At 41.6% G+C, this 24,911-nt stretch overlaps 1 protein-coding gene across 7 annotated transcripts in view; it reads left to right on the forward strand.

The window, feature by feature from the left end:
- LOC109984098 (myomegalin-like) overlaps positions 1–24,911 on the forward strand; it is a 44,686-nt gene that overhangs the window by 3,536 nt on the left and 16,239 nt on the right. For 2 of the 7 annotated variants that reach the window (XM_065953964.1, XM_065953967.1), the window contains exons 1-15: positions 16,265–18,825; positions 20,244–20,381; positions 20,471–20,590; positions 20,671–20,763; positions 20,872–21,096; positions 21,202–21,360; positions 21,469–21,570; positions 22,117–22,254; positions 23,179–23,358; positions 23,550–23,744; positions 23,825–24,010; positions 24,097–24,213; positions 24,298–24,369; positions 24,465–24,571; positions 24,681–24,820. In XM_065953964.1, the coding sequence (XP_065810036.1) occupies positions 17,515–18,825; positions 20,244–20,381; positions 20,471–20,590; positions 20,671–20,763; positions 20,872–21,096; positions 21,202–21,360; positions 21,469–21,570; positions 22,117–22,254; positions 23,179–23,358; positions 23,550–23,744; positions 23,825–24,010; positions 24,097–24,213; positions 24,298–24,369; positions 24,465–24,571; positions 24,681–24,820 (3,283 nt within the window). In that variant the 5' untranslated portion in view covers positions 16,265–17,514. Of the gene's footprint in view, positions 1–1,518; positions 1,630–8,723; positions 8,801–11,578; positions 11,703–11,787; positions 11,946–12,039; positions 12,197–12,947; positions 13,002–16,255; positions 18,826–20,243; positions 20,382–20,470; positions 20,591–20,670; positions 20,764–20,871; positions 21,097–21,201; positions 21,361–21,468; positions 21,571–22,116; positions 22,255–23,178; positions 23,359–23,549; positions 23,745–23,824; positions 24,011–24,096; positions 24,214–24,297; positions 24,370–24,464; positions 24,572–24,680; positions 24,821–24,911 lie in introns of those variants that run through there. The other 5 variants (XM_065953970.1, XM_065953968.1, XM_065953966.1 and 2 more) reach the window with 5 other exon arrangements.

Raw genomic sequence — 24,911 nt, forward strand, 5'->3', positions numbered from 1 at the left:
TAGTGTTTTAAGATTAAGTGGAGCTTCTCTTCTCTCTTTATATCTTCCCCTCTGAGGGACATTCAGGGATTCTCCGCTCTTTGAGATTGAGGACAACTCTCTATTAATAGCCCCATGGTTCACAGCTACCAGGTCTCCTATGTCAGCCAACTTGTTTCCACTCACCTATCTGCCCACTAGGCCCTCTGTTTCTCATGCGCCATAGTTTCTGACATTTAGCAGAACTGTATGACTACCATAGAAACAAGATAATAATAATAATAATAATAATAATAATAGTAATAAACTTTATTTATAGAGCATTTTTCAAAAACAAGTGAAAAAATAGGCAAGTCATATATAATATTAAACAAGGCAAAGATTAAGAAATAACAATCACTTTAAGACATAAAACACTTTTAAAATCACTACAAAAGACATACAATCCAAAACATTAAATTCAAATCAGGTAAGGCTCGCCGGTAAAAGTGTGTCTTAAAGGGACTTAGATAAACTCAGAGTTAGACATGGCATAGAAGGGTTCACTTTCAAATGTCAAATTATTTAGACTTCAGTCATGCTCTTGAGAGTGAAAGAGAGTGGGGAATGACATGCAGGAAAGGAGTCACAGGTTGGATTTGAACCCTGGCCACCCGCTCTGTCATAAAAGTACAGGCTAGTGTTGTCAGCTGTTCCCTCAGGGCGCGGCCACACTGGCCAAAACGAACTGAACTTTAGGGTTGAAGCGTGTTTGGGCACGGTACGGATGGCCAGTGTGACCATGCCCTTAATCTACTTCAGACTCCCAATTAAAAAAATACATTACAAACAGGTAGGAATGTTGTTGTCAACTGGTAGATAGTAGATACAATGTAAATGACCTCCGATCTAACCCCTGACCTTTCTCTTCATGCTCCTGTTTGTTTCATTTGTCCCTCCTGTTTAGCACTGGAGTGAGATTTCCCTTCGTGGCACAACTGCCTGTTAGCCCTGAGCCTCTTGACTCCCCCTCCAGCACAGTCCCTCCCCCTCCGTCTCCCCTTCCACACATTTCCCCAGGCAGTCTGGGATTCCAGGGATGTCTCCTGCAGTAAAATAAGCTCCTGTGCCATCCCCTCTCAGACCAGAACACACCATGGAGTTGACATGGTTACACCTCTGACCGTCTGGGCTGCAGAGTCGCCCTCTGCTCTGCAAAAAACCCTTTAGACTTTAGTGTGTGTGTGTGTGTGTGTGAATGTGTTTGTTTAGTGTGTGCTTTTGTAGATGGTATCCTGATAGCCTGTTAGAGGCCAGGATGCTTCTTTGTAAATAAGTTGTATATTTGGGACATTATGCTTTGGAGAAGGAGCTAGCATGTCTAACGGTTACCGGACTCTTAATCGTGGATACGCCTTGTCAGTGGCTGTCCATTAAACATGGACTCCGTATTCACCTGTTATACGGAGGGAATTTCCATTTCTGACCTATAACGGACATGTCGAGCAGTGTTGGTGCTCTCTGACCGTCATGTCTAACGGTTACCGTACTTTGTCACAGCACCTGAATGACCTGAAGAAGGAGAACTTCAGCCTCAAGCTCCGCATCTACTTCCTGGAGGAGAGGATACAGCAGAAGTATGAGGAGAGCAGCGAAGATGTCTACCGCACGGTGAGTAGGATGCTTCTCAATGAGCATGAGGATATGAATAGATACCTGATTGACAAGTGGTACATTTGGATGCTTAGCTGGACAGTAAGTGGTGTGGCTCTTGAGGGGCCAGGGGCCAAATCTATAACAACAAAGTGAAGAAGAATCATTTATTTTGTTCAAGGATTCAGCTCTGAGTGGAAAACCAAATAGTTCATTTGTGACTTTTTCATTCTTTTTTTTTTTGATTCATCATCCAACGTTTTCTCAAAACTATCAAGGGTGTTTGAGTATGAAAATTTGTTTAATCTTATTGTGTTCACCATTGTTATGTGGTGTTTTTATGTTTGGAGAACTGGGTGATAGGGAAATTGGTCTGAATCTAAATCTTCTCATCTTGACAGTACACGGGCATGTTATCCAAGGGTTACTGATCCACATCCACTGTTTGTTTGCCCAGCTGTCCCCCTCGTTTGTTAGTTGAGGTGATGGGACCTGCCATGTGTTTGTATTACTAAGTGCTTGTTGTTGTTTGATGTGGCTGCACAGTCAAGGACTACACATTTACAAAGGTTTTGCTCAGGAAATGATATTAAATTCAGTTTGTGGGTACCTAGCTCTCATCTGTTTTTATGTGCTTTTTTTTTTCTTATTCACACATCTCTAGGATACTTTATTCTCTCAAGTTAGACAGTGTGCTAAGTATACTGACCAGTAAATAAGATTACCAAAGTCTATGGCTGTAGACCTAGACTAAACAACCTCTGCTGTTGGATTATGAAGCCAATGGGCAAGTGCAAAAACTTGCAGTTCCTTACTTGTCCTCTTGGGGCTGGCTCCAAAAGCCCCTGAGGTCAGATTCACACCCACTCTTAATTCTAACATTTTGATAGCAGAAAAACAATTTTTTACAGCCTGGTACAAAAAACAACGATTGTACACGGGTGAATTTCTTCATAGCTCCCCTGTTTTGATTTTATGAAGGAAAATAGTTTTGCATAACTAGGGGCATGACTGATACAACTGCTCGAAAGTTTGTTGTAACTGTTTGCTAGGAGGCTTTTGGGCCCACCTCTTTGTCTGTTACTAGGTTGACCTTAAGTTAGGTTGAGACTGCATTTTCAATCTGGCGGCATCCATTGTTGGGCTACAAAACAACATCAAACAAAACAGTACTAATTGATTTATTCAAAGCAACTTTGCGTCAGTTACATCTCTTATTATCCTTTAACTGCTTTATGCTGCTATGCTACTTTATCCAACTGTCTGTTTTTCCCTTTGGCCAATTAACTTCCATTCACGTTACCCTCATGTCATGTCATGTGTTCAAAAGTGAGACAATTTCCAGGGAAATCTGTTAAGAGGTATTTCTTAAAAAAATGATATTTTGCACCTTGATCACTTATTGTATCACATGATACATTTTGTCTGACCCCTCCTCAGTTCTTTTACGGTACTAACGAAAGTAAATCTGTTGCACCAGTCAGCATTTTCAAAGGGCTGAAAGTTCATGTAAAAATCCATTGTCAGTGTCTTTTATCTACTCTTGCACTAAAGCAAATACAGCTGATCAATTTTGCTGTGGAAACATTTTTGCATGTCAGAATTTGACTATTGATCCACATTCTATGTAGCTGCTTTGTAAATGCCCTGAAAGGTTCTTCAGGTACATTATTGAGTTACATTGGGACACTGACAAGGTCTCTACACTGACAAGGAGACCTTTTAGAATATGCAACTATATCATTAGAATCATTTCCACAAAGTGAAAGGCACACATTTTATGTCAGAGCAAGTAAAGCACTAGTGCTAGATTGGTACCTGTCAAAATACCCTCAGCTGGGGTAATTAGATGAATATATGGAGGTTAAATGCTTGATTTCATTTCATTTGTAAAAAAAAACTGATTTTAAATTGCATTTCATCCAGGTAAAGTTTTTTATTGTTGTTTATATTGAAGCAACAGTAATCGTCGAAGACTTTAAGTTCTTCTGTTAAATGAAAAATGTTGTGTTACTCTGGTCATGTCTCCAGAATTTAGTCACATAGCCAGCGGTGTAGCATGAAATAATGGACTGTGTACTCTACTCCAGGCCCCACGATACGATATTATCGCGATACTTGAGTCATGATACGATATTATTGCGATTTTAAACATTTTGTGATATGCTGAGAATCGCGATACAATATATTGCCATTTAACTTTTATAACTGCATATGTTGTCCACAAAACTAAACTAAATCAAGAACTGTTTGGTCAAATAAGAAAACATTGTCAGTCTATTAATCTCACTTAAGTCTTTTTATTTCTACACAAGGGGAGTCCTTCTCACAGACTGACCAACACTGTGATAAAACTAAAACCCTGTAAAAGGCTGCATGAACTTCACAATCTGATCTGTTGGTATTTCAGGCTAATCCAACTTGAACATGATTTTTTTTCTAAAAATCTTCATACCCCTCACCAGAGAGTCTATCAAACACTTAATTACACACACATACATAAAACATGAATATACCCCTTTTCTGGCCTATGCTCTGTAATTGTCTCTTGTACCGTAAGTGTATTGTCTCGTCTTGCAAAAAATAAATAATATTAAGATAAAATATAGATACTTGGCGGCCATGAAACGATATAATATTACCACACAAAATATCGCGATACTGTGCTGAATCAATTTTTTCCCCCACCTCTAGTGTACTCTGAAGTCACATTGAGGTTCAGCTGTTGACTTCATAAGTCAGCCAGCTTTTAAAACTCTGCTCCCTCTTTCACCCTTCATTTGAAATGCTTTCTTTTTTCATTCATTATTTATTTTGGGGACTCTTTTTGCCTTTATTCTAGAGGACAGGATTGTGGATAGAGAAGGAAATTGAGAGGGCAGAGTAGAAAATGTCATGTGGGAAAAGTGCTGAGGGTCGGAGTTCAACTAAGGAGGGGTGCAATGTAACCAACCGGCACCCCAGTCCCTTTTTAACTTTAACTAAAAAGAAACATTTGTTATCCAAAGAACAAAGTGACAGTGACTGACAGTTTGATCCAGCCAATAAAGACCTGAGTGTCTGTCACTGATCCTCTACAATCTGCTGTGATTGAAGAACTGATCTCATATCATATAGACTGGATTTAATACTGAAGCTTCACAATCTCTCACAGTCATTGTTCAAAAGTCGATCAGTATAATCACGTTATCTTTTGTGTCTCAATCTTTGTTAAGAAGTTGTTACCTGACCTGCTCTGCTGGGTTAGGGTTAGGGTTGTGTGTGTGTGTGTGTGTGTGTGTGTGTGTGTGTGTGTGTGTGTGTGTGTGTGTGTGTGTGTGTGTGTGTGTGTGTGTGTGTGTGTGTGTGTGTGTGTGTGTGTGTGTGTGTATGTGTGTGTGTGTTCCTGGCTTCTCTCCAAAGCCTTTCGGTGTAATACAGTACAGACGAGGTGTGTGGTGGTCCTGAGCACATACTGATCTCTCTCTGAGCTCCACAGACTCTATTTATAGATCAGGGACATTTGTTTATCACATGTGTTCATTTGATTGCAATACAAAACATCACTGTTTTTGTGTTCAAAAAGTAATATCACGTAATATCACCAAAGCAAAGAAAATGCAAAGAAAATGCTACGATGTGATATCGAAAGATTAATGACCTCATCAAAAGATCAAATGATAATATGTCAACATAATCAAGTTATATAAGCGGATCATTTCGATTTGTTAAAAAAAAAGATTCTGTCCAGAAATTAAAAAGCGAAAAACAAAAAGTAAGAAAAAAGATGTGGAAATCAATCAGCCAGTTTGCAGAACACTCGTTTAACTAAAGGTGAAGAAAATCCTCCCTTTTCCCTTCGAGAGAAAGCTGGTCGAGTTACGCAGCTGGAGACGTGGTGCACTTCACTGTCTGTTCATGAGCGTGAACAGATACAACCAGACCAGGGAGGCCAACCCAGTGTTGTTATGTTTGTTTCTTTTATGAATGGTTATGGTAGTTTATCCTCGTTATTTGAATTTATTAATATTGCATGATATGCTTCTGACATCTCGACTGAAATTGGAAACTAAAAGTCAAAATGACAAAAATAAAAACTAAAGAAAAATCATAAACTATGATAACCTTGGTCCAGATTTTGTCGTAATGAAACATCTCTGTTCACATTAGAGCGTAAAAATATTTCAAAAAGCTTAAAGAGTGCTTTAGTGCCATATCTTTCCCCATTATGGTAAGGGTAAGGGGATGTCACTCCTGATACTTAAACCCAACTAAGGAAAGGGACAAGCAGCAGACAATCAGAGTTTGCAGAAGGAGGATTTGTGATGTTGTTGCCAAACCAGAAGAGATTCTTTTCTTTTCTCATTCTCATTCTCAACTGCTGTCTGTTTCATGTTGATCCATATTTTGTGTTGTTTCAGGCATTCAAACCTTTGTCAATAGCTTATAAATAGATTAAGGAAACTTTATTTTCTATGTATTATTGTTTTTTAAATAGGCATTAGCATTGGGGAAGTGGCCTGAGTGATGCAAAGTAATATGAATCCATATCTCCTGAAATGCACTGCAGCCAAAGCAATGAGTCGGTTTCTGCAGTTTTCAGTGACCTCAAAAATGTGGACGATATGAAAAGAACAACCCATGAGTGCTGCAGGTGTGTTTGGTCAGTGGACGTCGACACTTCTGTCAGTGTTTCAGTGCAGTCGTCTCTCTGGACGGGTTATTAGGGGATCTGTGTTGCTGAGGGCTGGCGGGCCAGCAGAGGCCAGAATAGCAGGTGCACCGTGATGGAAGTCTATATTTAGAGCTGTTTTTCAAGACGGGCAAATGTCTCTCTTACTGTAAGCCAAGTTGTTTACACACGCACACTCAGTGGAATACATGTGCCTCTTACTGCTGTGCAACATTATTCATAATTAAAGCATTCAGATGGATCTTAGCTTCATCAGCTATGCAGACCACACGTCTGCCCAGAGTTACATAAGCTATAGTCTATAAGTCTAAAAGTCTATAAATAAATTGTTTTCAATATTTGCGTTTATTCCAAAAAGTTTGAAAAAATATGAACTTCAACATGTTAAAATATGAAATCTGACGATAAAAAAGTTTTATTATTTCACATGGAAATCAGTCCCTGGATTCTTTCAGAAACTGTGATTTATTCTGACCGCTCATTTAGAGTTTCACAAGCTTTATAAACTACACCGTGTTAATTGAAACAAACACATTTCCCATATTCTTTGGTCAGACAGCTGACTTTAAACACGCTGAAATCCCTTCCAACAGTAGTGACATTTTCAAAATATATACATTATATGACTTTCTGAAGCTTGCAGCAACCTCAATGACAAATAATGATAAAGTCTGTTATTTCAGTGACAGATATCAATTACCAATTCTGATCTTTGATTTCTGTTTATTCTGTATTATATTATCTTACATTGGTTTCATGGATACTGTAATGGGCATCACGTACTGTATTTACACTTTAATACATATAAATAAATGATGGATTGATACTGAAAATTGGTCACTTTTTGGATCAGAGACAGAGAAATATGTGTGGAGGGAGGTTGTGCTTTTGTCACGTGCAAAAACGACTGTGTGTAGTCGCTAGCAGAATGTGTGTGTCGAGCTCTCGTGCCTTTCAGGAATATGCTTATGGGATGATTTCAGCCTGCAAGTGTTTGTGCACGTGCAGCTCTAAGTGTAGGGGACAGAGGGAGGTCAACACACTGGGACATGCACGAACAGGCAATAAGACATGTCTGAATAGAAAGGAGAGCAGAAAAAAAGCAGGAAGAGAAGAGACACAGCAACCCGACCAAAACGGGGGACAAAAGAAAGTGGACAATTTATGGAGATAAAAAGGAACTAAGCTGTTGTGATAAAGGTGATAAAACCAGAGAGAGCGCAGCTTTCTGATCCAAGTCCAGCAGACAGACAGATAAACCTTTGTCTCCCTACTCTCTGGGGTCAGGATGGAAAAAATAAGCCCCTCAGTTCACACTTCGTAAATCCTCTGTCCCCTAGCCCCACAATGTTAGAGCCAGGATTGCCCCTAAAATGTCCCCCGTGGACCTGGGCAGGTAAACAAACTGTGGAGTCTAGCCTTTGGCCTCAGGGCCGAGTATCTAAGCTGTTCTGAATTCTTCAGCTCTAAATATAGAAGCCATGGCAGCTCAGTCAGATATTGAGGATACACAACACCCAGCAGCTCCAATTCACACAGCAGAGACAGAAAGATCAGGCTGCGATGAAGACATGTGAAGAGGACATGTGAGGAAGAAGAATGAACAAGTAAAAAAACAACATACAGGGTGTGAGATATCTCAAAACTTCAGACTCTGTTGTCTTTATTATGCTCTGTCATTTAACCTCAAGTATTCAGTCCTTATACTGATTCAGGTGTTCTTTGTCTCTGCGGTACAGAACAAGCTTTGCTATGAATTACATACTTGTTTTTTTAACAGATGGAATCAGTAATGTGTGATCAATAAGGGTGTATGTCAAGATGTCCCAAGTGAATAAGATTCAGCTTTATTGACAGACATCATAACTTTTGTAATTGAACCTTATCAAATGTACTTCTCTATAAAAGTGACTAATTTTTTTGAGGATCAAAGCACAATTGCAACTCTCGGTCCAGTCAAGAACCTCAGTAAGCCATGACAATTGGCCAGCATGCACAAAATCAGTCTTAGCAATCTTTCAAACTAAGTGGTTCACTTTTGTATCTGTGCTACAACAAGCCTAAAGTCTGCTATAACACAGGTGTAAAGGCCTGAACCAGCACACCTGTTTTCAATTATGATGGCTGATTACACTCCTGTCTGTCCTGAGAGGAGGCCTAATCAGCCAATTAAGTGAAAACACCTGGCTGAGCAGTGGGATAATATTCATATATTCTATGTTAATAAACAGTTTCATAATCTGCACTGTCAATGCTTGTCATTATGATTGTTTAAGCTTTGTTGGTGATTTACAAAAGATATGTTCACTTTATTGACAGTCCACTTTTGGTGTTTCTACACCCCTGAGCTTTTACTTGGAAAAATAGACCTGTGCTGATTGTGGAGGAGCCGCTGTTTGACAATGATGACGACTGACCTTCCTTCCTTTATGTGTTGCAGAACATCGAGCTGAAGGTGGAAGTAGAGAGCTTGAAGCAGGAGCTCCATGAGAAACAGCAGCTTCTGGATAAAGCTCTGTAAGTCCACAAACATGAATCATTTCACCCCCTGTGGTTTCAATGGTTTCCCAGTTTTTAAGTGTCAGTATTGGTTTTAAAACAACTTAGTCTATAATAATAAAGGAACAATCGACCAATGTCAATGTCCTTAAAAGTATCTCAGTATAAAAGGTCATTCCTGCTCTTTAACATCAGTACTAAATCACAGACTCAACAGGCAGGTATTGACTGCCTAGTATTATGAAAAACCGAATTCAAAAGATCAAATAATTCCAATATTGTTTGCCTGCATATGATTTGATAAATACAGTACAGAGTGTACTGGTTGGAAGATACATCTCCATCTGTGGCTGATGAGGAGTAATTGTGTCCCCTCTAGAGTTCTCATCTTCAACATGGTCCGGTCTTAACTGTGCTAACACCTCACATCTCTCGCAGCTCGTATGACACGCAGCAGCTGCTGGAGATAATGCTCTCACACGCAAACCTTCATGGATGTCAAGTGCAACCCACAGCTTTAAACCCCTGACAATGTTTCAAAATTCTTGTGAGGGATTATTGTAGACGGACTGTGAAAAGGGTTAGGGATGTTAATGTGACAAGATAATGAGACAGACTTTTAATGAAAAGTTTTTACACTGCACAACAATGTTCTCCTTACAGTTTAAGCGGGGAGAAAAACTGAACCTCAGATTTCAGATGAAGCTTCAAAGTCTTGAAAATGGTACAACCAGTATATGTTAGGGATCCATGGCCTTTGAACGCTGAGTCCGTTTTTTTTTGGTCCAAAATTGCCGCAGGTGAAAAAAGAAATGCAATCTCATGTTAATCATGTTTGACTTTTGTGCATTATCATTCTTTATGCATCAGGTTCAATCTTTTTTACATTTTTAGTATCCATCCCTGTGTGTGTGTGTGTGTGTGTGTGTGTGTGTGTGTGTGTGTGTGTGTGTGTGTGTGTGTGTGTGTGTGTGTGTGTGTGTGTGTGTGTGTGTAGTGTCACCTACCTCAAACATGCTGCCAAGGAGTGATAGAACCACAAAATCAATCACTGCTTGATAACTCTACTTGATGAGAACAAGACATCACTGAAAATTCTCGCAATTAATAGAAAATAAACACATCGGACTCGGTGTGGAAGGTTTCTGTATGTAACATGTTTTATCAGATTATGGATCCAAAAGACGCAGCTGAAAAAAAGGACTGTACAAAGGCCTTCACTCATGCTAGAGAAACACACGTATTCTGTCTGTGTACATCTGATTTGATAAAGTTGATATAATGGTTTTGTTTAAAGCATGGGTAACTCGGGTAATAATCACTGGGTAATTAGCATGGTGGCATTTCAGAGACAGCCGTGTGTTACTGCTGAAATGGACAGATGCTGCTTAAAGGTCAGAGCTGTTGACCTTTAATAGTCCATCACCAGCAAAGTGTTGGAGCTCTTGGAAATGATAAATTGTCTAACTGCTCTGTATTTCAGTTGCTGTTGTCACTCCCTCTCTGCACATCCTGTACTATAGTTAGAGTACATACATTTGATGTTAACCAATGCTGTGACCAGAGAACGGTTATTGAACGGTTATTGTTACGTTGTTAGCCTTAAGAGTATTTACAGAACAAAAATTGTTTGCGGTGCTCTTTAGATTAGGAAACGACACAAATCACAAGAAAAGCTACATGGTACTTCTAACAAAAATTGCTAATGTGAACCTTATACGCAAGTGTGTTTCAGCATCAAGCATTTATCAGTGTGACGACAATGTATTGAGACTAAAATAAAGCTTTAATGTTTAAAATAGAGAGCCTTGGAGTTTGTCTTGAAATTAGAAACTGTTTTCTAGTTTTTGGCCCCAAAGTTATTACCAATTTTTATTTTCAATCAGCTGTAAGGTTGGGCAAATTAACAATTTCTGCCTGCCTCTCAACAATGCTGATTCTTGCTGTTTTGGACATCTACCTTATTGAAAGCAAAGTCTGCCATTGTCAGGATGAATAATGGTTTAACTGAGAGCATCAACAAAAAACATCTAACAACAAAAAATGCAAAATGAATACAAAATTATTTGTACTGAAAAATGTTGCCAACAGACTGAGATGACTGAAATATCTTTGTCCTGGCTTCTTGTAAAGAAGTTGACACTAAGGACGTCGGTCTTGTCTCACATAAAGAAACATTTGTCTCTGACACAGACTGGTTCAAAATATCTCAGTTATTTGAGCTGTTGCATTTGGTGGACGGAGTTAAAAACGTATGTAGAGAGGGTCCAGAACAGGACTGGTGGCGACACAGTGGCGTGTGCCATTCTGGGAACACAAATTCTGGGATCGTGTCGACTGACTAAATGACAGATGCTCGCACAGTTAGGGTCAGAAGATGTTAGGGGGATGCTTACATCATGATACATTTAATGTGGATTTTGGGAGGAAATAAAAAAAACAACAACACAAAAAATAGTAGTAAAAGCTTAAGTCCAGACTTATAGGTCTTAAAATGCATACACTGTTAATGTTCATCAGGCCTTTTATAACTTTCAGTCTGTGTGAACATCATGTCTGTAAGAATACATGTTGAAAATAAAAGCCTCAACATGGGCGCAGCAACTTACTTAATCTATGCTATAAGTGGAGGGGTGTTGGGTATCCCATGAGCAATGTGTCACAACAGGGAAGTGATGACATCATATCATTGGCACCATCATGTCCGTGTCTGCTCGGACTATATTTGTATTTGTGTGTGTAGTTGTATACACTCTCGTGATTAGCTCTCATGTTGTTTCACTCTGTGTTTAATAGCATAACAGCAGAGAGCTTAACCAATCACAATGAGGCAGAGCTGCAGAGACGCTGTCAGGAGCGACAGCAGGAAATCGATCACATGCAGCAAGTGCTTGAGACCAAGATTCAACTCCTGCAGGAGGTATGATCACTCGCACATTCAGCCAGTTAGAATTTTCAGTTGTCTCAAATTTACAAATCCTAACTTTCTACATGTGCGTATCCAGGAGGCCCAGCTAGCACGCAGCGAGGCTGATCGCATGGCCTCACTGGCTGGATCACACTCCCAAGCCTCCCTCCTGTCCCTCGACATCCCCATGGAGGATATCCCCGAGGACGAGAGGCCACTGAGCATCCATTTCCCGTCAGGCACCAACAAAGACAGGTGCAAAACAAAAAAACCCACATCAATCAGCATTTATACCAAACAACCAAATCCACCTCCATGTCCAACTGAAGATATCTCTGACTTTGTTCAGGTTGATAGAGGAGCTGACTAAAGAGCTTTGCTCCAAGGAGGCGATCATCACAGAGCTGAGCGGAGATAAGACAACTCTCACACTGAGGGTGGGGGAGCTGGAGGGACAAGTTCAGGAGTTGACTTCATCTCTGCTGCAGAAAGACAAGGATGTGGAGGTATAACACATTTTGATTCCTCTTTACCTATTTTCAAAATGTGTCTTCTGGCTTCTCTGAAGCACCCATGAACCTTTCATTAATGTATTTGTGTCAGCTAGTTATCCCCTCTATATGCATTAGGGGGGAACTAGTCAAACCCTGAATGATTCATATATTTATATAAACCTTCTAACATTACTGCACTCCTCTGGACCACCGTGTCTCCTCCAGACTTCTATTCCAGAGAGAGGCTCCTGAAGCCACATGTGTGACATTCCTTAACCTCATTTTAACAGCTATGCATGTAGGTCATCAGAGCTATTTTCATGCCCAAACTACTGTTAAAACAAACACAACTGGGGCGCTGGTGGGGCAGTGGTTAGTGCGCGCGCCCCATGTATGGAGGCTTTAGTCTTCAAAGCAGGCGGCCCAGGTTCAAATCCCGCCTGTGGCTCCTCTCCCGCATGTCATTCCCCACTCTCTCTCTCTCTCTCTCCGTGATTTCCAACTCCATTGGCCTATCTCTCCATCAAAGGCACAAAAAGCCCTAAAATAAATGCAACTACACTGCATGTACATCTTTAAAGGCAAACACACACTTTTCCCACCCATGTATGGATGTTTTGATTTATGATCTGTGAATAAATTCATGTAGATGAATTATACTTCATTCAAGTTGTAACTATCCTTTCCTGTTTCAGTATGTGCTAACCTTCAAATTATATATATATATAATAGTCTGATTTATAGTCTCTCTCCTTTATGACAGTATTATCAGGAGGAACTCGGTCAAGAAAGACTGCGCATAGAACAGGAGATGCAGGTAAGAAAAGTTTTGGTTTTTAATATAAAAGTGGAACCCGCCCACCTGAATTAAAGTCAGTGTGTAAAACATCCTCACATGTTATTATAGAGCTCTCCACTAAGTGTCAGAGCAGCATCACTCTTCTCATTGTTTCATCTCAGACTCACTCTGCCTCCTTATGGACAAGTCAAGCACAGCAGTTTCACACAAGGGCTGACAAGTAAAGATAAAGAATGACTTGTTTAAATCATGTTGAGGCCACTAATTGTTTCAATGAATGTACCTCATTATTATTATTATTATTGTTATTATCATTATTATTATTATCATTATTATTATTATTATTATTATTATTATTAATAAAAGGAGACCAGAGTTTGTCTTGTTCACATCTCATTGGCTGATGCAGTAGCATGTGTTGATGACCTTTCCTCTAAAAGGAACAAATAGAAGAAAAAAAAGCTTTTTACTGTAATGCTGAAATGGATACAGCATCATGTGAGGCTTTCAATAAAAGTCCGTCTTACAGAGGGTTTATCTCATCACACAAAGTGGAAGAATCTCATTACATTTACAGGCTTTAGCTGCTCTCACATCCCCAAGGACACGTTTCCTCATGATGCATAATTAAAGACAAATGGAGGGAGACACTTACATGATGCCAGCTCCTCCTACTCAGAAAATATTCTGCAACTAATAACCATAACCATAGTCAGCCTTTTTATTCATCTTGTTGGTGCTGTGCTGTTTCATGTTTTTTTTTTCTGATCGGATCACAGTTGCAAACATATTTGTCGTTGTGTACGTTTTCCACAAGCAGTGCTTTGTTTTCAGGGTTCTTGTGCCTGTGTTTTAACTTGTAAATCAGTGGAAGGATGCAAATGCAGGCTCAGTACTCAAATTTCAGGTTGGCTGAAAGTGTGTTCTTGTCATAGATATTCCGTACTGTGTGTGCAAATCTTTAGTCACTAAGGATATAAGCCGTGGTTGGTTAGTGTTTAAGATAAAAATAGTTAAGTTACTTTAGAGGTTCTATTGGTTTTTGGATGTGTGTTAAATTGCAGGTTCCTGGCTCAATGCCAAGTACATAGAGGGAAGTTACAGCTTTGCAGATGCACAGCGTGTAGAGAGACAGGGGGAGCTCTGGGTTCAGGGGGGTTCTGTAAACCCACACACACACACACACACACACACACACACACACACACACACACACACACACACACACACACACACACACACACACACACACACACACACACACACACACACACACACACACACAACGCTGTTCTCCCCCGCTGGCTTCACTGATCCTGTAACGCCTCTGTTGCTAACTCCGATGGCGGTACATATTGGGATGGCAAGGTCCCCCAATTACGTCTCCATGTCATTCATACTGAAGGAGAGACATCACAGAGGTGTAAATGTTGCATCTTAAATTGCAGTCTCATATATGTCAATATTGTCCATATTATCACAGTTTCCTTCAACATATTTTTGCATTTTAGAGCATTTAAATGGTCTATTTCACAGTTTTTAACTAATCAAGCTCCACAACAGAGACACAACTATTCAGCTGAATAGCTTACTGTAGCATCTACTCATAAAGATCAGGTTCATGATAGGATTGGTTTGTGTGTCTGTGTGTGTGTGTGTTCATTCCCATGAGATGCCTTTTCCATAAGCGCGTGTGTGCATGCAGACATCTCGCTGGTTAGCAGTTTAGCAGGTCTGATTTCAGCGGGGTGGTCGATATGTCAGGTTGACCTTTGAGAGCTGTGCGACCTCGACACTGATATCAGGTTGTGCTTTTTCAGACAGTCACACAGCATAAGAGCTCTTAATGAGATCCCCAGACAACACAGACATTTAGATCAAATGTATGTCTGGATAGAGGGAAAGACAGTGTCATCTGAGACTTCTTGACACAATCCTCTCCAGGGTTTCTCCTTTCAAGGATATTATTTACAATGTTAACACTAAATGAATCATACATTTTGACACTGGTGTGTATTTATAGACATTATACTGCAGATTATGTGCATCCTTAATAGGTAGTTGTCACCATCCTAAGACAAATACGAACAAACACGTGAATTAGAAAGAATTAACAAACAGTTAAGCTCTGACCACGCTGACTCACTGCACTTCTGAAGTAAATAACTGTTTTAAAGGTGAAAGTATATCAACCAGGTATTTTTAGGCTGGCATTATCTGCTTGGAAGTCACAGCGTGAAAGCATGACCATCTGTTTGTGCGCCCTTGGGAAAAACAAGATTCTGGTCACTGCAGAGATGAGATGCTGCAATGAGATGTGTGAGAAAGGCCTAGTTGTTTGAACATCACAATCGAGTCATTGTTGAACTACCTGCACCATGGCAACAGCAAATACAAATAACACTTATCCTAAAGCAAAAGCACATTTTGTTACACTGGGCTGATCTGGGGGCTTTTAAAGGCCAAAAATCCCCACTGCTGTATGATTACAGATAAAACTACTATTATGAATCTTTAAGACTGTTTGACAATAAACAGGAAAAACTGACTCCCAACATGTGTTGATTATCAACATTATAATCTATCAAGCATGGCCTTTGTTATGCTGCCAGTATGGTTATGACCTCTTTTCATTTATAACCTCAGGCTTTCTTTACCTGACAACATGTCAGCCATCTTTAACTGCTCTACATGTGTTGTCTTGGTAACCGGCTTATTGCTCACTGACCGTTGTGTGTAGCAGAGAAAACATCATTTCAACTTGCCTGATATAATACTAAAGAAGGACTTAAGGTCAGTCATGACACAAGAACAGAAACAGAACAGGAATGGGATTGATTGTATTGCTCTGTTGTTTAAAAAATAAAGCAGTAATCCTGTATAGTTCAATATCCCATTACCACAATCCTGCAAGATTATTGCAGAAAGACAAATACCGGTAAGTCAATGGTTGATGCTTATTTCAACACACACACAAAAGGTTTGTTTTGCATGTTTTGTTTCATAACAGTGCAGTTTGACTGATGTACTGAAGAATTGGAAGTGGTTCTAGTCAAGCCCAGGCTGTGAGGGTTTTATAGCAAATATATTACTGTTGCTCTCACGTTATGCTGTGTAGATATGATTCTGTTTTAAACAGAATTGTATCATAAAGATGAAAATATTATAATTAATTTGCTCACATGAAATTGTTTTGAAAAGAACATATAGTGTGTATATAAACTCTGTATTAAATTATTATTTTGTAATATTGTAGGCAATATAATATTGCCAGCTATCACAGAAATAATCAGGCTGTACTATACATAGACTAACATTGTAAACCTTGTAGTGTGTTTTATGTTTGTGCCCCTATAAATAATTTTTATAATACAATAGGATAAGAGCTGTCTGGCTGCTCAGTTTTATTAATTTTACAGAGCGTCACTAATGTTACCATGCTACTGAGCATTTCACCTGTTCAGTCAGGCGAACGGAGCAGAGTAAACCGGGCAGGAGAGAATCACAGACCGCTAGGGGAGCGTCACTTTCTTTCCTTACAGCTTAAACCAAAACTAAAGCTGATATTCGCTGGCTTTACATTTTAAAATAATTTCTTTAAGAAAAAAAATACAATTTCTATCCGATATAATGACGGGTACTCAAAAGGGATGCTATGTGAGGCAGCACCGGGCCCCTCCACCCCCGTATCCACCTAATGGTTCGCTCCATTGCTGCAGGTCTGGTTCAGGCAGCCACATCGTTATCAGCCGGGAGGATCTCCGACCGAGCCCGGTGAGCGCGTGTCTGCCTCTGTGGCTGTCAGTAAAGTCTCTGCAATGACTGAAGAGTCGCCTCTTCGGACACAGACACCGGGTAAAGACTTAAAGGACCGTCCCAGCACTCCTGTTACTGCTCTGTGTCCTGGAAAAGGACAGCGGATAATTACCTTTCCCCTCGGACAGGAGAGTCCTGACGGAGTGCGGTGCGGCTCGTGTGTCCATCGCAGCCGTCTCGATGGTGCAGGAGCGACTGCGATGCTGTTGGTTGTGTGAAAGCGCGAGGACGGGAGACCGATTCATACTGAATCTGATCGATGAGACCTTAACGTGACTTCCCCGTAGGAGGAGTGCGTCATATTCCCGCTGCACCTGCACCTCCAGCAAAATCAATGAAGATTTTCTGGGCTGATTCATTTCATTGATCGTCACAGCATTTATGAATCGATTTTTGCCTCTTTTTTTTTTTTTTTTTTTAGCCTGCAAAGAAACACATGCAACCATTCTCAACAAGCATCTGCAATGTATTCCTCTTGTCTACCTCATCATATTTTTTGTTAAGCCATTCAATTTAATGAAATGAAAAAGGACTGATCCCATGAGGAGTTTCACACTATTTCAGTATTTTTTTTTCTGCTCTTAAACATGTTTACACTGAAACAGCTTGGACCTTGAGCTCTTTCTCAGTTTTACCTGTGAGTCATCACAAGGATTCAGGTGTCAGATAGTAAATTACATTTTCATCCCCTCCTTGATAACTATAAGCCCGGGGAATGCTTGATCTCAAGATGAAGGAAACGTGTCGCATCTGTGGACGGGAGCTCTGTGGTAACCAGCGACGATGGATCTTCCACCCCACTGCCAAACTCAATCTGCAGGTGCTGCTGTCTCACGCCCTCGGGCAAGAGCTGACCCGGGATGGCAGAGGAGAGTTCGCCTGCTCTAAGTGCACCTTCATGCTGGACCGCATGTATCGCTTTGACACAGTGATTGCCCGAGTAGAGGCACTGTCCATCGAGAGGCTGCAGCGGCTCCTACAGGAGAAACATCGGCTGAGGCATTGCATTGGAGGTCTCTACCGAAAAACTAATTCAGAGGAGGGTGCTGTAACAATAACTGGGGGTAATGAAGGACCAGGAGATGGGATGGTGGACATTTCAGGTCTCACTCATGCCAAGTACTGCGCCCTGCTCCAAGACGACATGGTCTACTCTTTGTATGAGTCCTGGGCCGAGGACGGTCTCGACTCTCAGCACCACTACCCTCAGTGTGCTGTAGGTGCGGGTTCAGAGGTAACAGTTGCAGGCTCACATCGATGTGTACATAGCACACCCAGGAAGTGTCGTGGATGTTCGTATTGGCGAGTTGCAGACTCGGACTATGAAGCTGTTTGTAAGGTGCCAAGGAAGCTGGCAAGAAGTATTTCCTGCGGGCCGTCAACCAGATATTCAGCCAGTGTTATCGGAGGGAGTGTGACAGGAGAAGCAGGAGAGAAGAAACATGTGGAGGATTCAGAAGAAGCCCCCTCCTCTTTGACTCTGGTCCCTGGTTCTCAGGACCCCTCAAGGAAGTCTGACAGCGATCGCACCCTGGCAGGACAAGCCAGCTCCAGCCCTTCCATAGCATCCTTGGAGACAACCGAGGAGTATATCCACCCTGGAGGCTTAACGGATGGACTCCTCAGCTCCCCAAGGGACCCTATTGATGATCGGTTATACGACTCTCTCTCTGAGGAGCGCGCGGGAGCCTCACATGACCCAGCCTCACCCGGACCCAGCCTCTCTCTGGCTTTGTGTTTGCTGCAGAGCTACACCATCTACAGACCGGTCCGGAGCTCTAAGGGGAGCAAGCTGCCAGTCCTCCTCAGACGGAGCTCCAGTAACGGAGGCCTAAGACTGGACCTCCCTAATCCTGTTCTGGGATTCTCTTATGAAACTCAAATTGGAGAAAGAGACAACCACATAAGAACACCTGAGCTGGAGACCCCCCTGATCCATTTCAGCATTCAGAATCTGAATCTGGCTGACATGGAAGAATTAATGCAAGATTTGTACAAAGAGTATCCTCGCCCACCTCCTCACCAGGTACTAAACCGTTCGGGAGGATGGTGATGAATCTGAATATGTGGAATCTTTTTACTTCTGCAGAAAAATGGCATCCAGGAGTGGTGAATTTTGCCTCTGCTATCTCCCTTCTGCGGCAGTATGAACGAACCGATCAACAAACTTGGATGTTTGACAGACACACAGTGCAGCCTGCCCACAAAATGATTATTCTCACTATTTTTTTTAGCGTAATTAGCCCCATAATCCCGCTGTCAGGCACTTAAATCCTGCCCACAGCCTCTTCCAAAACCTCATGCCCAGGAGGATTTGAGCTCCAATGCTTATTATGTGTGTGTGTGTGTTTATGTGTGTGGGGGGGGAGTTAGTTGTCTATGTGTGGGAACACATTACATGAGCAGTCAGGTGTGTAGGTAAGCTGTAACACAGGAAATGGCCTAATTACCTAATGTGTGTTTGACAGAGTGTGAGTGAGAGGTCAGTAGTCATGTCATAAGAGCAGCCAGCATGTAGTAAAAGGAGAGCACAGTTATATTTAATCATAATGTGAATGTAAACATGTAAAATAAGTACAATTCAAATTGCTTATTTAACCATATACATTTAGATAGACTTTAGGATCCACATTTAAGATCACGGCCTGCAGACACAGTCTCCTTGTATTTCCTGTTTCTAAACTTGCATGCTGCAACACAGGATTTCCCGCATAAGTGTGCATCTATGCTTGTGTGCAAAAAAATAAAATCTCTCCTCTACAAGACAATAATTCTTTGGGATAGCTTTTTGAGGAATACGAGAGAATTTTGTTGGAGCCAGGGCCGCTCTCTGAAGTAGGTTAGATGTAGGGTGACATTAAGACAAAGTGACTCCACTATTGGCCTATTTTCACTCAGAACCCTTGAGGCAAAGTGATCCACGCAGAGTCAGGCCACCCATGTCATCGCAACAGTGGTTGGCTAGGACAATGATGCTATTTAATGAAATGTTAAATGAATCATTCCTTTGCAAAAAAAAAAAAAAATCTAAATTTAATGTAATCTCTGCTTTGAAACACAAATAGATCTTGGCTAGTAAAAGTATAAATCAGCTTATTGTAATGACGTCCTTCCTCTTGTCACTGAAAGTTAGAAGCGTGTATACGCTTGTTATGTAATGATGATAGTGCCTGTGAGCACTTTCTTATGTTAACTCATGCGTGCAGACATTCTCGCACCACTTCAGAGGCACTTATAGCTTTTTACAAAGTACACACGTGACTGAGCAGAGTATCTAAATGGTGAACATGTATTACACAATCCATTGTGAAAGATATCCAGCCCGCAGCTTCTGTATTTTTCATGAATTTGAAACAAACTAAATCACACACAAAAGTTATGCATTAGGTCACAAAACTAAACTTGAAACTGAATGACATTGAACTGAATTGAAATTCATTACAGAGCCTGGTTGAAGAGCAGCAAAGCCAACTAAACCAGTACGAGTGTGCAGCTGGTCAGTGTGTGAGTGAGCTGCAGAAGGCCCAGCTCCAGGTCCAATCCCTGCAGGCAAAGATCCACGAGAGTGAGGCCAACAATATGGTAAGACACTCTGAGAATGCCTCATTACAGTTAGATAAAAATGCACATCTGATGAGAGCCTCACAGCGATAATCGTCTCTGTGTTACAGAAGCTGCAGGAGAAGCTTAATGAGATGGAGTGTGAGCTGCGTTCAATCCGTCAGGCGGCTCAGAGTCAAGAAAGAACCATTCAGGGTCTAACGGAGTCCATCGGCAGCAAAGACTGCGAGGTGAGTGTTTGTTTTTACCTGAGGTGGTAGATAAATAGTGTTTAGAAGGTGCTTATATCCATGATTTATTCTGCTTCAAGGCCCAGGAGCTGTACCAGCTGATTGAAGGGCAGAACACCACGCTGTGTAAGCTGAGAGAAATGGCTCACCACAACCAGCTCTCTAAATGCAAGGTGAGACTTGGTGCAAGCTAATCCTCGATGTTTCTTTATCAATGATTATATTCTTCTCTCCACATGGATGACATGCTAAACTTGTGTCTGTGGTCCCTCTGTCTTCAGGCTCCAGAGGGGGTCAGTGAGTCCTTAACTCTTGCCCACCTGCAAGCAGAGCTGGTGGGGGTGCAGAGCTCCCTGTTCTCCCTTGGTCTGGAGCTGGAGGCCAGCCAGAGGAGTCTGAGGCAGAGCCAGAGACAAGGAGAGGACCTGGTGCAGTTTAAGGATCGACTCAACTCTGATCTGCAGGAAGCTCTGCAGCACAGGGAGGTCACTGAGAAACACAACCAGGTAACGGTGTATTTTTTTTCATGTATGGCTAAAGCAAGCCTTTGAGAGAAGTCTCATAGTATTGAACATTATAGCATGTCTAACCACCTCATGTTTGTCCTTCAGGACCTGCGCAGCGCCCTTCAGAAAACTCGCTCTGATCTTCAAGCCAAAGAATCCGCTCTGAAGGAGAGCGAGGCAGAGAGAAACACTTTGGTGCAGGAGAAAGAGAGGAGCATCACACAGCTCAAACACTCTCTGGAGGACAAGGAGCAACAACTACAGGTTAACCACACAACCAACCAACCCCCCCCCCCCCCTTAATTCATACAGTCAGAAATTAGATAGCGCATGCAAACATTTCTGATTCCACTGTACACGATTGTTTTGTAGGAGTACTCTGAGATGTTAGACTCAGCAGGAAGCTCCAAACCAAGAGATGCTCTACTGGAGAAACTTAAAGAGAGGGTTAAAGATAGAGACAGAGCTCTGGAGGTAAGACACACACACACACACACACACACACACACACACACACACACACACACACACACACACACACACACAAACACTTAGAAACATTCATATAGACAGAAATAAATGGCATATTGATACACATAACTATATGGGTCACTGCGTTGAATACGGACTGATTCCTGTATACTGCAGTGAGGCTTAACCTCAGAAAAGAGCTAAGCATGCATCTTGCAGCAGATGAAAAGGCAGTGTACAGTAATGCAAAGGCCTGCTAAACTATTAGGTCAGCATAAAATGGCTCAACTAACTGTAAAATATCTTAGAGTAGAAATAGCATAAAATGATCAACATCTCCTTTAAAGTTAGATGATGGAACAAAATGTCATCTTTATACCCAGACGTGTGGGACCAGGGGCCTCTAACACTCCCCATCTGCTCATTCTCACTGTTAACTACCAAACTGAAAACTGAACAAGAACATGATGAATATCTGGGTGAGAATGATTCTCACACCTCAGGGTGCCCAGAATAGCAGCTAAGTGCCTTCCTCCCCCTCTTCTGCAGCGCTCTATTGATGACAAGTTTCGCTGCGTGGAGGAGCGCGAGGAGCAGGTGAGGAGGCTGCAGCTGGCCCTCAGGGAGAAAGAGCGAGACCTGGAGAGACTGCGCTGCATTCTGTCCAACAACGAGGAGACCATCACGGTACGCTTAACACCCAACTTACAAACATCTCAGAGTGTAGGGGTTAGATGAGAGGTTAGACAGAACGCCACAGGAGGTCATTCCTGCCTGTGGCCATCAAACTTGAGAACTCCTCCCTTTGAGTGACAAACACTCCGTCTGACCCAGGACTATTTCAGCCTTAAAAATTTTTTTTTTAAATAACTGAAAACTATTACTCATTATTTATTAAAACTGCAATATAATAATAATGAATAATATCTCCATGATAACAAAGTGCAATATTGAAACAAACAGTACAATAATCTTGAAAATGTGTGTATATATTCCATCTGACTCTTATTTGTGTAAATATTTCTTGTACCTATTATTGATATCTTACTTATATTCCATTTTCTATTTTAATAATGTTTTTATTACTATATTTCTACTGCTATATTGTTTATTTTGGAGCAACTGTAAGGATCGAATTTCCCTCTGGGATTAATAAAGTATTTCTGATTCTGATTCTGATTAACCCCTCCAAATCTGGTCTTACATCTGGATAACAACTCATCTGCAAGTAGGAGTAAATTTACTTTTAGGTAAAGCAACATTTCAGAGATTTAAAACTGCAAAACCTTCCGACTGGTAATTAGTGACATTACATTATGAATGTCTTTGCTTCTATGTTTGATTGTGCACTGCAAAAACTCAAATATTAGCAAATGTATTTTTGTCAAATTTCTAGTCAATATCTCACATTATCACACTAATTATAAGGCAAATTCACCTGTCAAGCCCCAACATCTAGTTTCAGTCATCTTGAAATAAGGTATTTATCTATACTTGTCAGGTGAATGTGCCTTATTGATTTGAGTGTAAAAAGCCAGAACCTCTCTTGACTTGGGTTTGTCATGTATTCATTTGTGACATTAATGAGGTATTTTGCTTTTCGACCGTCAGAGTCTGGACGGCTTGGTGCGCAGTAAAGAGCTGGAGCTGGAGCAGGCAGCCGAGGCATACCGGAACCTGCAGTGGCTGAAGCAGCAGACCGAGGAGAAGGAGAGAGGCACTCAGAGAGAAAAAGACACCATCATCAATCAGCTACAGGCAGCCCTACAGGCACGCAGTCAGGAGACACAGGTAACACACACACATTCATTTACATTTATGGCTTTAATGTCAGGGATTCCAATTGTTTCATGTGTATTTTTCAAAAGCCTGTTAAAAAAGGCTCCACAAACCTGTGCTACTTGTTTTTCCACTTTCTCAAATACAGCAGATGTGCTGACACAGCCTTTCCTGGGTGTGTGTTTTTTTGTGTGTGTGTTCAGGATCTGACAGCTGCCCTAGTTGCCAGAGTTCATGCTGGTCCTTCTGAGGTTGTAGAGGAGTTGAAAGCTCGACTGGCGTTGAAGGAGAAACTCTTTGAAGAGCTTCTGTCAGACCGCAGCCGTCAGTCGAATGAACACCAGGCTCAGGTGCAGGACATGCTTAACACTCTGAGCTCCAAAGACCAGTATCTGCAGGTAGGTTACCGGAAAGAAAGGCAGCTTGGAAGAAAAAAATAACATCAGAAGTCCTCAACTTTTGGCGTTTTTTCTTCTAGGACTACTCTTACAGGCTCTCGGTTGTGATCACAGAGCAGACAGGTCAGCTGCAGGAGCTGCGCAGACAGCTGTCATTAAGAGAGCAGGAGCTGTGTGTGCTGAAACGAGAAAAGGAGAGAGAGATGATGGGAGGAGAAACAGAGCACCTGCGGAGTCTGCTCAAAGAGAAAGAAGCCTTCATAAAGGTATCTTTCGGTGCATTTTCCCTCCTTTTTCTATATACCCCTGATATCCTGTACACCTGATTCTCACAGTAGACTTAATTCACCAGGAGCTGATGCAGAATCAAGAAGAGACCATGCTGCCGTCCTCTAAAGAGAGCGATGCAGAAATAAATGCTCTGCAGGAGGAGTTGCAACTGGTGCTGAAGAAGGAGAGGGAGGCTCAGGTGCGTGTCTGGACCCACTGATGCTTCACGAACTGATCGTTGTTTATTTTTCCCACAAATCAAATGTCTGTTTCCTCTCTGCAGAAGGAGCTCTCTGCTCTGCGTCTGTCTTTGTCTCACCAGCAGGCTACAAGAGCGGACAACGCGGATCATCAAGTAAGATTTTACTTCATTTTTAGCTGAGTTATGCTGCACTTGGCCTTTTGTACTGCTTTATGATGCATTTGTTATTCCTTGCCATTTCGATCTAGTGTCTGCTGGAGCAGCTTGTTTCAGAGTACAACAAGCTGAACAATGCCCTGAAGGCAGAAAAGAGATTATACCAAAATCTGGCACACATTCACACTAAGAGTGACAGGTAAGTGGAGCAGCTGCACCCTGGTCCTAGTTTCTTGTGAACACACTCAAGTTGCAGGTTTTTTTTTTTTTTTTGTCTTCTTTAAAAACAATTTCTTCCTCGTCTTCAGCTCAGAGAAGATCCAGGCCCTGCACACTGAGCTGGACTCAGTTCAGGCGCTGCGCACACAGCTGGAGGAGGTTCTTGCAAGGACCCGAAACATGGCCCTTCTGATGGAGCGGGCATCTAAAAGGCCGCCCGACTTTGGAGGTGGGGATGGGCAGGGTCCAGCCTCCAGGGCTGCAGGGGGCACTGTTTGAACACAGCACTGTTTATGTGTCACTGGCACTATTTATGTGAG

The sequence above is a fragment of the Labrus bergylta genome, chromosome 4, assembly GCF_963930695.1.
Source record: "Labrus bergylta chromosome 4, fLabBer1.1, whole genome shotgun sequence".
Taxonomy (NCBI): Eukaryota; Metazoa; Chordata; class Actinopteri; order Labriformes; family Labridae; genus Labrus; species Labrus bergylta.